The sequence below is a fragment of the Rhododendron vialii genome, chromosome 1a (assembly GCF_030253575.1).
Source record: "Rhododendron vialii isolate Sample 1 chromosome 1a, ASM3025357v1".
NCBI lineage: Eukaryota > Viridiplantae > Streptophyta > Magnoliopsida > Ericales > Ericaceae > Rhododendron > Rhododendron vialii.
In genome coordinates this window covers 41,821,622-41,835,737 of record NC_080557.1, presented here as the reverse complement: position 1 = coordinate 41,835,737, position 14,116 = coordinate 41,821,622, and the positions used below count along the sequence as shown (strand labels likewise).

General features: G+C 40.4%; 2 protein-coding genes across 3 annotated transcripts; one reads left to right on the top strand and one right to left on the bottom strand.

The window, feature by feature from the left end:
• Positions 1-1,078: 1,078 nt before the first annotated feature.
• Positions 1,079-2,628, top strand: LOC131335058 (fasciclin-like arabinogalactan protein 4). Its single transcript, XM_058370234.1, has one exon. The coding sequence runs from the start codon at positions 1,207-1,209 to the stop codon at positions 2,449-2,451; it is 1,245 nt and encodes a 414-aa protein (XP_058226217.1). The 5' UTR covers positions 1,079-1,206; the 3' UTR covers positions 2,452-2,628.
• A 1,873-nt stretch (positions 2,629-4,501) lies between these two features.
• LOC131316298 (actin) lies at positions 4,502-10,190 on the bottom strand. 2 transcript variants are annotated; one of them, XM_058345632.1, is made up of 5 exons: positions 9,954-10,190; positions 7,192-7,264; positions 6,710-7,103; positions 5,477-6,090; positions 4,502-4,924 (listed from the first exon to the last, which is right to left on the bottom strand). In XM_058345632.1, the coding sequence occupies exons 2-5, from the start codon at positions 7,249-7,251 to the stop codon at positions 4,859-4,861; spliced, it is 1,134 nt and encodes a 377-aa protein (XP_058201615.1). In that variant the 5' UTR covers positions 7,252-7,264; positions 9,954-10,190; the 3' UTR covers positions 4,502-4,858. The 2 variants fall into 2 exon arrangements, with proteins under 2 accessions (XP_058201615.1, XP_058201607.1); XM_058345624.1 differs by having other exon boundaries at positions 9,998-10,190.
• Positions 10,191-14,116: the final 3,926 nt, after the last annotated feature.

The following is a 14,116-nucleotide window of genomic DNA, read 5'->3' as shown; positions in this document are numbered from 1 at the left end:
TCTAAAATATCTAAAAGAATTCTTCGATTTAACAAATCATGTAATTGGGGTAAAAAAATTCAATAATGAAAAACATCTCCTATTGATTGGGGCATGAATTGTGGGGATGAAGGAAACCTAATTTGATTTTTATGGTAAGCACAAGTAAATTATTGGGGAAAATTAAAAGTAAATAACAAAGAATATCACTGCTAGTTCATTTGTATAGCTCAATGATTAATTTATACGTGCGCAACTTTTGTATTCTAATAATAATAACATCAATACCTCACCGACCAATATTTTGCCCAAGGGACATAAGTTTAGTATTACAGTATTGAGTCAAATAGTATTGACCAAATCACAGCAAAGAATCCTAAGATTAATCTATGGCAGATCAAATGGCCGAATGGGAGGAGGACTGAAGTTCTGTAAACGAGTCGAGTTTTATAGAATGTTTAGGTTCATTCGTTAAATTTTTAAACGAACTTGAATCGAGCCCGAGCTCGATGAAAATTTGATGAGTCAAGCTCAAACCGAATTTGCCTAAATTTGATTCGAGCTCGAACTTGTTCACAAGCCTTAATAAAAAATAAAAAAAATGAATACTCTATTTATACTCTCGTTCTCGTTCATGTCTAGAACTGAAAATATAGTTTTTATTTCGTAGGTCTGTAAGTTTATACATATAAGAAACTATAAAAACATAATGAAATTTTAAGTTTATAATACTTTTAAAAAATTACACATGTACTACAAGTTAGTAGTATAAAAATTGCATTATGTACATGTAAAAGTTTATACATATTCAAAATTTATACATGTACAATTTATAAAAATCGTATTATATACATGTAAAAGTTTAGACTACATACTTTAGGTTTGCGAGCCTGATCGAACCGAATACTGTCAGGTTCAGCTCATTTATTTAATGAGCCTGAATTGAGGCTTAGGTGCGGTTGGTTTAGTACACGATTTAAACTCAAACGAGATTTTACAGAGACAAATCTCGAACAATTTACAAACGGCTCGATTCATTTGCCGGCTAATTAGAAGTCTAGAAGGGAGTGAGCATGACAAGGAGGCCATGAGTACCACTGTAGTACAACCAATGGACCATCCTACACTATCATCATCATCCTCTCTCTCTCTCATTCACTCATCTCACCTTCTTTCCCAACACTCCTCACTCCCTGCTCCAACTCTACACCAAGAGAACAAAAAAGAATGGCCTCCCCTCCCATTTCCCTTTCCCATTTTACCCTTCCCCTACTCATATACCACCTCCTCCTCCTCCTCAACCCCATTTCCTCCCTAAACATCACCACCCTCCTCTCCCCCTACCCCGACCTCTCCGACTTCTCCGCCCTCCTCTCCACCACCTCCGTCGCCGCCGACCTCTCATCCCGCTCCTCCCTCACCCTCCTCGCCGTCCCCAACCCCTTCCTCCGCTCCTCCACCCTCCACCTCCCCTCCTCCACCCCACTCTCCGACGTCCTCCGCTACCACGTCCTCCTCGAATACGTCTCCTTCCCCGACCTCCTCCGCCTCCCCCCCTCCGGCCGCCTCATCACCACCCTCTTCCAGACCACCGGCCGCGCCTCCAACAACCTCGGCTCCGTCAACATCACCCGCGACCCCACCACCAACTCCCTCACCGTCCTCTCCCCCTCCCTGTACTCCCCTTCCAACTCCACCGTCCTCTCTCTCATCAAATCCATCCCTTACACCCTCACCATCCTCACCCTCTCCTCCCTCCTCATCCCCTCCGACTCGGATCTAACCGCCTCCGAGACCCGCCCCTTACTCGGCCTCAACATCACCAAAGCCCTAATCGACGGCCATAACTTCAACGTCGCCGTTTCGATGCTCATCGCCTCGGGCGTCCTGTCCGAGTTGGAGCAAGACGAGGGCGGCGCGGGGATTACCCTTTTCATCCCCACGGACGATGCCTTCTCCGATCTGTCGATCCCGGCGAGCTTCCAGTCCCTCCCGGCGGACAAAAAGACGGTGGTCTTGAAGTTTCACGTGCTCCACTCGTACTACCCGCTCGGCTCGCTAGAGTCGATAGTGAACCCGGTCCAGCCCACGCTGGCGACGGAGGACATGGGGGCCGGTTCATTCACGCTGAACATCTCGAGGGTAAACGGGTCGGTGGCGATATCCACGGGGATAGTTCAGGCGGGGGTGACCCAGACGGTTTTCGACGAAAACCCGGTGGCTATCTTCGGGATTTCGAAGGTTTTGTTGCCGAAAGAGATTTTTGGGAAGAACCCCAATAACGGCAAGGACGGGAGTGAGTCAGCTCAGCCGCCGGTTTCTGTGGCGTCGGCGCCGGAGTTCAATGGGCCGTCCGTGGATTTGCCTGCTCCGACGGGGTTTCGCGAGGAGATCAAATCGGGTGCGGGTAAGTGTGGGGTGTGGAGGCCATTTCTTGCTTTTTGTTGTATAGGATTGTATCTACTGGTATGAGATTCATTGTATGTGATCTAATCTATGTTTTTTTTTTTTTTGAAATTTATTTTACCTCTCGAGCGATTTTTTTTTAATGTATTTTTGCAATTGTTATACGAGTAATTGAATTCGGGGCTGCAAATGTGGCCGATTTTAATCTTCTTTATATGTCAATTGTCAATTGTGTTGATGTTATTTCGAGGAAGCAGCACCAATTTTGATTTTGGTTCTGCATTTCGTGGTCTTGTAAAAAGATGGACATTTATATCATCATTTTCAGCTCCGTTGTGGAACCCTGCCTGTCAGGCAATGAATACAACCCAAATCCAGATAATTATAGTAGCAGATTTTTTCACTTGAATTTGCAAAAGCTCACAATTGAAAGATCCAATTCTGCATTCTGGTTTTATGCAGCCGTAAACAACCGTTTTGCCACAACAATCAATCGCGATCGTTCAAAAGTGTTCTGAATGATTCGGATTTTAATAAAACTTTATTGGAATCCGGAGCGTTCAAAGCACTTTCCTTTTCCATTCTTGGCCACTGGTAGGATTTTTTTTGTGAGAGAGAGAAGTGGTACTGTTTCCGGTGGACAGGAATTGTTCAGGTTGTTCCTTACGGGGTTGTTTTGGTCAAATTGTACATACACGAAGAAGCTTCTAAATGCACTCGGTAAGTTTCTGAGTACACCAACCATATGCTTGGTCATGCTTGTACTTCATGGTGCGAAGAGTTGTACTTGAGAAAGGTGTTAGAAATTTGAAATGGGTGCGTGTAGAACCTCCCCGGCTACAATAAGAAAGTGGCATGTTTGGTGGATCATAATAGATGAAAGTGGTTTACAGAGCGAAAAATGTCCTCTCCCTCCGCAGAAAATTTTCAGTGCGGAGCGGATATATCCCACTTGGTGCCTGCTCGGCACTCTCGAGCCGTTTAATGTGCTTTTAGATGGCTCAGATTGAAATTTTTTCTCTCTTCTCATCCCTTCTCTTTCTCTCTGCAAATCCGAATCGTCCAAAATCGAAATGGACGATCCAGATGCACCGAGCCGGTACCACATGGTACCCGCTTGGCACTGAAAAATTTCTCCCGGTACCCATCGGAAATTAACTACTAATAAGTTAAAAAAGCTGATTTCCCCACATATGCATATCTCTGCCGTTAAAGACAGTGATATGAAACAGCTTGCACAGAGTGTACGGTCAGGATCTAGCATCGTCTTTAAAAGAGTTTTTTTTTTTTTTTTTTCCCTCTCCTGAGAAATCATAAATTCTTTACTACTCCCTATTATAGATAGCAAATAAATATTACAGCCAAACCTATTATACAATCCATACAAACAGCTCCCTTTAAAGGAGACTTCTATATAACTACAATCGAGTCCCAAGGTTAATCCGGTTGGTTTGCAGATTTATTATCCACACAATTGATCAATGTTCGATTATCAAGGTCAGGCCGCAATAAAATAGTTGCTTGTGAAATTAAACTAGTTTTGGGGTGAATTGTCTGCCTTTGACCGGACGGAAAGGTAATTAATTAAGATGCACGCAAGCTGGTTCAAACAACCCTGACAGTCCGAGAAAAAGAAAGTATTATACGTAGAAGTTAGAACCTACCTACAAAAGTGGTTAAGTGCTGGCACGTCCAATTTTTGCTTTGTATATATGAATCTGGGTATCGTCGAATGTCAAGGCAATCCAGGAATAAAAGGAGATATAAAAGGTTGGTCCCTGTGGAGTGCGATAGTCTTTTATTTTATTTATTTTAAATAAAGAAGATTACAATCAAATAATCAAGTGCCGTTGGTTATAGGTTGATTGTGGCTTTAGGGATCCAATTAGTGGGGATGTGGGGACCATTTCTACTTGTTGACTAGATAATCCAACAACACTGGGGCACACTTAATCAAAAGATTAGCGGCCGACGTTAAGGTATAAGTTTTGAAAAAGACCTGTGAGTTCTGCTATGATTTATTTATCCAATTTTGAAAATCTAAACTGTTTTAGGAAACACAATAATAATTACACACACAATGAAAAAGTAATAGTACTAGATTTCAAAAAAGAAGGGATAAAAGGAAAATTCGATTCATCTTGAACAAATAGTTTGGACATTTTAAGGTCTAAAAGCGGACAAACAAATGGGGACTTGGAGCATACAAATGGAAAAAAGGCAGAATTAATGGTAACTTGCTGATAATAATTGAATTACTAGCATTCAAGGGGAAAAAAAAGTCACAAAAACATGATAATGCAAGAATCCGATTGCCATCCCTCCACCTCAAGATGGTTGAGGTCGATGTTTCCAACAGCAAAATGACATGGAAGTTGAACAAAAAGCAGTGTTAGAGTTTCGAACATGCAAGCAGCAGGTTCCTCCAAGAAACAGGACATCATATTTCCTTCTCGCATCTCATCCCGAATAATTAGAAGCATTTCCTGTGCACAATGGACGGTCCAGATTCATCATACTCTGCCTTTGCAATCCACATCTGCACCCAAATATGAAAACCCATTTGCATCACTGCGAAAATCTGCTACATACCAATGCAGTTTAAAATCTAAATATGCTGCTAGACGAAAGACTTAGGAATTTGCCAGAAAGTTTTGCAACTTAAATTTACCGTGTGGCTTCCAAGGAAAAAGAAGAGAAACAAAGGGAAACACTTGAACCAACTACAAGTAATGAATTTGGTATATGAAACAAGTAGCAGTGTAGCAGTCTTCAAGGGGGGCTTCCTATGGGTAGGCATTAAGTTTAAAAAGTTGCGTTTAAAATGTAGAAAGTTTGCGTATAAAAAAAAGAAGAAGCTGTAGAAAGTGTATGGAATCGAGATTATAACTTTTTTACTTTTGCGTTCCTTAACCACCGTCCAATAGGCATTCCCAAGCGATACCCATATTTTAATGTCAGTTCCCAAATCATCTCCAGGTTCTACTTCAGTTAATACCAAATGCATCCTATATCCTAGGGCACACATGATGGGTATCACAATTACAAATTCACAAGCAGCCATAAGATCAATGCAAACGAAGGAACAAACCTGCTGGAAGGTACTAAGGGATGCGAGGATGGAGCCTCCGATCCAAACACTGTACTTCCTCTCTGGTGGAGCCACCACCTTTATTTTCATGCTGCTCGGGGCCAATGCAGTAATTTCCTTGCTCATTCTATCAGCAATTCCCGGGAACATGGTGGACCCACCACTAAGAACGATGTTTCCGTAAAGATCCTTCCTAATATCCACGTCACACTTCATGATGGAATTGTACGTGGTCTCATGGATGCCTGCAGCCTCCATTCCAATCATGGACGGCTGGAAAAGGACTTCTGGGCAGCGGAAACGTTCAGCCCCAATAGTGATCACCTGCCCATCGGGCAACTCATAGCTCTTCTCAACGGAAGAGCTGGTCTTGGATGTTTCCAACTCTTGCTCGTAGTCTAGGGCTATGTAGGCTAGCTTCTCCTTCATGTCCCTCACGATTTCACGCTCAGCTGTTGTGGTGAAAGAGTAACCACGCTCCGTTAGGATTTTCATGAGAGCATCAGTTAGGTCCCGACCGGCTAAGTCAAGACGTAGGATAGCATGTGGAAGGGCGTACCCCTCGTAGATGGGGACAGTGTGGCTCACACCATCTCCAGAATCCAAAACGATACCTGCAGCAGAAACAAAGCACCATAACTGCTCATCCGGCATTAATTGGATTGCAGTAGATCAAAGGAATATCAAGGTCAAATCACCTGTGTTAGACGGAGACCTTATATAGAACAATGGACCATTTATAGAACGGCTTATCCACAAAAGCATAGATTGATAAAGACTCATCAGCTCCAAAACTAATGACTGGCTAAGGAACAACCCACAAAAGAATGAAAGATGACTCCAGAAAACTAGTGACATCGAATAGCAGACACAGTTTCTAGCAGCCTATCCAAAAAAAATTCAGTTGGCGCCAAACATTACTAGAGAGGGTCTAATGCATTTGTTGCAGAATCTCTTGTTTTCGACATATGACTGCTAAATTTCTTAGTGGACTATATCAGAGCTGGTGCACACACTTGATCTAACAATCAATGAACACGAGAGATTCCGAATCAAGTTGCTTCTAATTGGTCCTAATGTTGGAAATGCAGCAAATTCATGCTACATTTTAGCTGATATATAGCACATCAATCTCCCTTTCAAAACTTACCATTTTTTCAACTCACGAGATTCCACGATAGCAAATTCATTACAGCAGTAATCTTGGAACAAAAAGTTCATCAAAATGCGTACCAGTTGTGCGGCCGCTGGCATAAAGAGACAGAACAGCCTGGATGGCGACATACATAGCAGGAGCGTTAAAGGTTTCAAACATGATTTGGGTCATTTTCTCACGGTTAGCCTTTGGGTTGAGAGGTGCTTCAGTGAGTAGAACAGGGTGCTCCTCTGGGGCCACGCGGAGTTCATTATAGAAGGTGTGATGCCATATCTTTTCCATGTCATCCCAATTGCTCACGATTCCGTGCTCAATTGGGTACTTCAGAGTTAAGATACCACGCTTGGACTGAGCCTCATCTCCAACATACGCATCTTTCTGGCCCATACCAACCATCACACCGGTGTGACGTGGGCGACCCACAATGCTAGGAAACACAGCTCTTGGAGCATCATCTCCAGCAAATCCAGCCTACAAATTCATATAGCATTAAAAGAACCGAGAAAGAAACAGATAAACAAGTAGCGAAATTTGCCCACAAAGAATGCTAATTTGGTACCTTAACCATTCCTGTCCCATTATCACAGACAAGTGGCTGAATATCCTCAGCATCTGCCATCTTCAATCAACAACTAAGGGAAAGTAAACACCTTCGAATTAGAAAACTATTCAAGTCCTGATGAAAGTATAAAATAAGAGAAAATTAAAAGCATAACAGTCACTTCAACATTAACTACAACAGGCATTGTTAGTTTCATCCACACGTTTAGACAAGACATCTTACTCTCCCTTGCGACCATAGATTAGTTAATGATCCACAATAATTGGAAACTGTCAAACTTAGTCCCAATTCCATCCATTTGCACCTTTTAGATTGGCTTTCAAAATATTATGAATCAGTACAGGGACAAATAAAGAAACTAGTTTTCTGAGTTATAACTAACTCTAGAATAAAAAGCCCCAAATTTATTTCTGCAAATCATTCCTCGAGTTAATAGAAATTCAAAGAAAAATTTACTCAAAAACTAGGTTATCATTTGATTGAATTGAAGTCCATACTGCCACTCCATTAATCACTCCCAAGGCCCCGTGAACCACTAATGGTTTAACTTAACATGGATTTGTGTAGTAGATAGATCCTTGTTACCAAATGAAAGCCAGATAACTAAAACTGTATATGATAGTAACTGCAACGAAGTCCAAGAACAAAGCACTGTTGGTGCAAGTGATGTTTCAACGTAATAACAGCATGAAATTCAGAACAATTGGGAACGCCACAATGGTCAAGCACTTCAAACTTGGTCTCATGTCAAATGACCAAGAACTACATTTTCCCACTGAAGCATGGATACAGATATTACATAGGAATAACAAAGCAGGATATGGTACAGCAGTACAACTAGGAAGCCAGAAACGTTTGTAAAAATGTCGCTTCTATAGCTTTTAGAATCGTATAACATGTCAAGTTCAAGAATGGTGAGGAACTAATTTATGAATAGTGAGCATATGATGTGTTGACACACACATGAGACACATTTATGACATGAAAAAGATTCATCAATTAGACATTTTCTGCAAATGTAGGATATTAGTCAATCTCAATACTTTCTTCTTTCGATTTTCCGATAAGATGTAAGCAATGTAATAGGAAAACTATCCTTCTATGTATCCAAAGATCCAGATATTTATACTCCAACACAACCATACAATAAACCCGATGATCCCAAAACTCGGGGGCGACGCGCCGACGCCATAATGATATTGGACTATTTTGACCTACTTTCTTGGAGAAAAACTAGAGGATTATAGATTTACCATATAACAAAAAAAAATGGAAAAAAAATCTAGTGGTAGTGAGTCTATATAATTTGGGAGTTACATATTTTATTTCAAACTAGAAATAGTATTTTTTTTAAATCGTTGTCGTGGCAGCCGCCACCACTTGTCCCCCTCTAGCTCCATCCTTGACTCGAGTGAACCCCGTCAACCAATAATCCCCAAAATTTACTGAGTATTTTTCTCCCCATTTTTTGGACCAACCACTACACGACACCACTGCAAGAGCCAAGAAAACTATTGAACCCATGCATTTTTTGGAAGTGTATCAGCTTCCACAAGATCACTAGGAAAAAAGTACTACTAGTACTAGGAGCCTACCAAAGCTACTCCAATAAAGATACTGAAAGACATTTGACTTTCTTTGTTGCATATTTTCCACGTGTACGTATTCTTGTAAATTAGTTTCTATTCACTTTACAAAGGTCTAACCTTTTCCCCTTCTCTCATGCTTAACCAAATCACAAGCTGAGAGGACTGCGAACGTGGGTCACACCATTTCCAGTTTCTTTAATCCATTTAGGAGCATTGATAATGAACTTACTGTGCAAAGATTTCAGAACATGAAAACTAGTTGAGGGCAATTGTAAAAGTTAATGTACTTGCTTTTTGTTTGAATAGTAGTAATTATTGAATGTAATGTTTTGGTTAAGGTTTGAGAAGCGCAAATTCATTCGTCTATGCGGTTGAAGTGTTATGACTTTGCAGCAAAATTAGTGAATGACACCGCTGATCAAAATTCCTAGAGTCGTCACTGGCAAAACATCATTACGGATATGACTCCCTTGTAGAAGTATGTGTGCTCCCTAGAATTTTCCAGCCACAAGATCCATCATGATACAGTATCATTACTCATAGATCAATGTCATTGGTATGAGAACATAGCTAAATACTAACAAGGGAAAAAAAAAAAACTTATAACACATAATGTTCACCAATTCTGGAAATCACCACGATTAATTTCTTTCTCCTAACTTTGAAAGTATCAATAGATACTATCTAGGAACATGCATTCAAAACCAAATAGTGATTATCAATTTTCTACAATATCATTCGAAAAAATGGAATGGTGTTCATTTTTTAAGAATATCATTTGAAAAAATGAAATGGAGTTTTTTTTTTTTTTTTTGAATTGACAGCAAATAACTGAACATGTAGGGATTAATAGTCCAGACTCCAGATTAATCCATCAACACATAAACAACCGCGCTATTCGGCTCAAAATCAATCAACATCCTCGTACACTCGCGACACAAGTAGAACCATACGCATCTCTGTTACTTTAAACACAAACAAATGCACACAAAGAGATCAGATCTCTCCAAATCCTGCCACCTACAGCAGCTATCAAACGCTATAAAATCCACATCGTACTACAAGAAAACCAAACACAAATTCACGTGATCTCATTTCGAAAACAAAAAAAGCGAATCTAGATCGGCGATGATTTACGCATAGCATTAGAGAATGAAGAATTACACTCACGTTAGAAACGGCTGAAAAATGGACGGAGAGAGAGAGAGAGAGACCTGGAGGTGGTTTCCGGTAGCTGCTGCCCCCCCGCCTAGTGTGTGTGTTGAGTTTCAATTTCAAAATTGATGATATGGGGAAATGAAACCAACGCCCAAATGAAGATGAAATCCGGTTTAAAATGAAACCCTTTGACCCCGAATTTCTCGTCGACGATTCTGGCCGGCCACTAAATTTCCCGTCATCGACTCACTGGATTTCCTTCTGCCCACGTGTCACTCTCTTAGGACTAGAAACAGCACGGGCGCAAAGCCCACTGGCCTTTATGGGCTAAAAAATCCCATGAAGACTCCAAACCAAGTTTTCTCTTCTATGAATATCCACAAGCCCATTTAGAGAAGGCCTCTGGTTTTTGGTATAACAGGCCCATTGAGTCTTTCCCGGAAATGGGGTCAAAAACCCCTTCGTGGCCCAGACTACGTTGCATCATCATCCATCTTGACATCGTGTCTAGGGCTGCAAACGAGCCGAGCCGAGCCGAGTTTTAGAGTATTCGAGCTCGGCTCGTCAAAAATTTAGTTGGTTCGAGCTCGGCTCGAGCTCGTGACGAGCTGCAGGACTCGAGCTCGAGCTCGGCTCGTTTATGAAACAGATATATATTTCTATATATAAATATATATCTGTTTCATAAACGAGCCGAGCTCGAGCTCTGTAAGTAATCATAAACGAGCCAAGCTCGAGCTCTGTAAGTAATATATATATATAAACGAGCCGAGCTCAAGCTCTGTAAGTAATATATATATATATATAAAATATAGTTGGTCTCGCGAGCCAATTCAAGCCGAGTTTCGACTAGCTCGAGCTCGTTCGTTTGTGTCTCGAACCGAGCCGAGCCGAGCCTAGCCGTTATTGAGCCGAGCTTCAAGCCGCTCGCGAGCTGCTCGGATCGTTTGCAGCCCTAATCGTGCCACGTGACCATATCGATTTTGGTACTCGTGCAGTGATGTGGGGTAATATGTTCCCCGCTTGGAGCTGGGATGGAGGAAAAAAACAAATCCCCATTGGGATCAGGGATGGGGATAGTACTCTCCGGTCCTGATCCATCCCCATTGCCAACCTTATGTGACCGTATCGATTTTGGTACTTGTGCAGTAATGTCGGGGGTGATATGTTGCCCGCTTGGAGCGGGAATGGAGGAAAAAAACAAATCTCCTTGGGAATCGAGGGCGAGAATAGTACTCTCCGATCCTGATCCATCTCCATTGCCAACCCTATGTGACCATATCGATTTTGGTAATTGTGCAAGTAATGTGGGTGATATGTTTATTGGGTTATATAATCTGAGAAGGGAAAGGAAGAGTAATCCCATTATGATTTAGTTTGTTAGAAAAATAACCCGCCTCATTTTTTTTTGGATATAATATTAAAGTTCTTTCACACGTAATATATACAGAAATTTTCTCGCACCAATTTTAAAAAGAAGTAGACGACTAGACGTGTTTAAATTGGGGCAATTTTATTTTGATAAATTTTGGGCAAAAATAATTTGTTTATTTATTCAACGAATTATATGACCTGTTATGATAAACTGTCATTGTAAAACAGATGGAACAATACTTAATACGAATACTAGAAACAGCAGTGCTATAGTCACCGACCGGGGGTCGGTGACGGGCCACCGACCGCATGTGGGGTCCACTCCGGGCCCCGCACGAATGATCCGAGCCGCTCAATAATTTAAAAAAAAAAAACCGAGTGGGTTGCGCGAAAAATAAGCTCAATCCGATGTGTGTACGTGCTCGTTCCAAACTTTTATTTTGGAACGGCTCGGATCATCTGATTTTGGAACGGCTCGGATCGAGTACGTACACACATCGGATTAAGCTTATTTCTCACATAGCCCACTCAGTTTTTTTTTTTTAAATTATTGAGCGGCTCAGATCATTCGTGCGGGACCCGGAGTGGACCCCTCGCGGGGTCGGTGACTGTAGTGTTTCTGTACTAAAAATAACTGTAATAACTAATAATAGTACCCCATGTGTAGGCAGAGCCACATAAGGGGTATGTGTCACCCGGCCCACTTTTGAACACAATTTATTTATTTATTTATATATATATAAACTAACGTGATTTGATTAAGTATTTACTAGTATACGAACAACATAATATTTTGCACAAAGAATCTATGTAATAATTGCAATTTAGAAAATAATGGTTTGCATAAGAAAAATAGCATTTCAACGGCTCTCATTTACCATAAAAGATTTGGACCAAGCCTTTATTCGTTTTCATAGCAAATAAAGCCCACGACAAAGGCTAATTATAACTTTACCCTAAGCTTTCTTTTTCTCATTTTCCACACGACGTATGCAATAGCTTAGCTTTCTTTTTCTCATTTTCCGCTCGACATGCCAACAACATGAGCAAATCCATCGACCGGAATCACTCCCACATTCAAATCCTGATCTCCGCCACTGCCATTATACGGTTGTCCAGGAGAAAGGGAACTGAAATTGAGGGTGATGAGATGATTGTCAGAGAAGCGATCGACATTATCATTATGGGTAGATGGGAAAGCAAAATCATGAAGGCATGCATGAGCATGACCTGCAATCATGTAACATGAGAGTGCGTGTTGCACTTTTCGCATATACTCCATCATAGCCCACATATCACTATATCAGGACTTGAGTACGTACCTCTTGTGCTTTCAAAATTCAATTTAGGTTTCGAGAGACGTTTTTAGAATAATGAATAAAAAGAGATAGAAAATAATTATTAAAGACTGTGTCTAAGAATTTTGAAACTAAAAAACGAACAAGGCCTAAACTTTTAAAATGGATCCCACTTTGTTTCTTGGAAAAAAACAAGTTGATTGGCCGTCGGAAATAAAGAACACAACCAATTACAATTGTGCTAAAAAAATAGTATATTCTAATAATCATAGTACTTGTCGTCAATGTTTTTGAGACAAATATGATTAATAGTGTGATCACAAGCCATTGACATGAGCAGTTCAAATTAATGGAGTCCACTAAAAAACACATCAGGATTGATAGTCGATTGTGGAACAATAATAACAACCCAAATCCATTATGGACTACAGTTGATTGATATTTTATGTCAAACTTAGGTAAGGCATGTAATCAGCAATCAAATTAATTTGGTATAAAATAGTCATTAGATTAGTGAATAGTTAATTGCTTGGATTTTACCATCTGTACACCTGATTGCAATAATTGCAAGTGAACAATCTGACTAGTACTGTATTCGTTTTGAGCCCTCTAGAATTCTTCTCTCTGAGCACGGATCTGATCAATAATAATTTTTTTTTACAATTATTATGCTTATTTCTTTATGTATCTGTCTTCACTCATTATTACCTTAAAAAAATCTCACTCAATAATAAATTTTCTTTACGATTATTATGCTTATTTCTTTATGTATCCGTCTTCACTCATTACCTTAAAAAAATTTCACTCAAAACCCAAACGAAACAGAGCCTGTTTGTTTATGTTTTCTCTTTCTTGACCTATCACCCCAGCTTCTCCTGTAATTTCACATCATGTATAACTTAAATACAGGTCAGGTGCCACAAATTTGCTCCTATATGGTTAGGGGCCCGTTGTTATGGTTATTTTATCATCTATTTCGACAGTGCCACGTATTATGCAAATTCACAACTACTTTCAAGTCAATTTTGGAAAGTCAAAAGAATCAGGTTAGTATTTCCTTAAGTCACATAAATTGCGTGTGGATATTAATTGCCTACAGAAACTAGTTTTAATTAGGACTCTTTTTCATACTCCGTATTTTGTAAGTTCCTTCTCAGCTTCTGGAATATACCCTTCTCCAATGCCACAGTCAGAGCGCCAATACCCATCTGGTTCAACGGCACTCATTTGGCAATATCAGTATCTCAATCTATATAACTGGTCTTGAATTCAAGTTACCTCTTTAACTCTTGAATTAACAAAGTTGGCATAACTCAAACTTTAGTCCTAGCCGGAACGAACTCGATCCCAACAGTACTGGCATGCATGCATAGCATGACACGGACACAGACAAAAGTGTATATATATATATATATATATATTGATTTGAATACAAACTACTAGTATATGTCTGATATTGTATATGGATATTCAGCCCGGCCATCTCTATCGTGTTCGTATTTG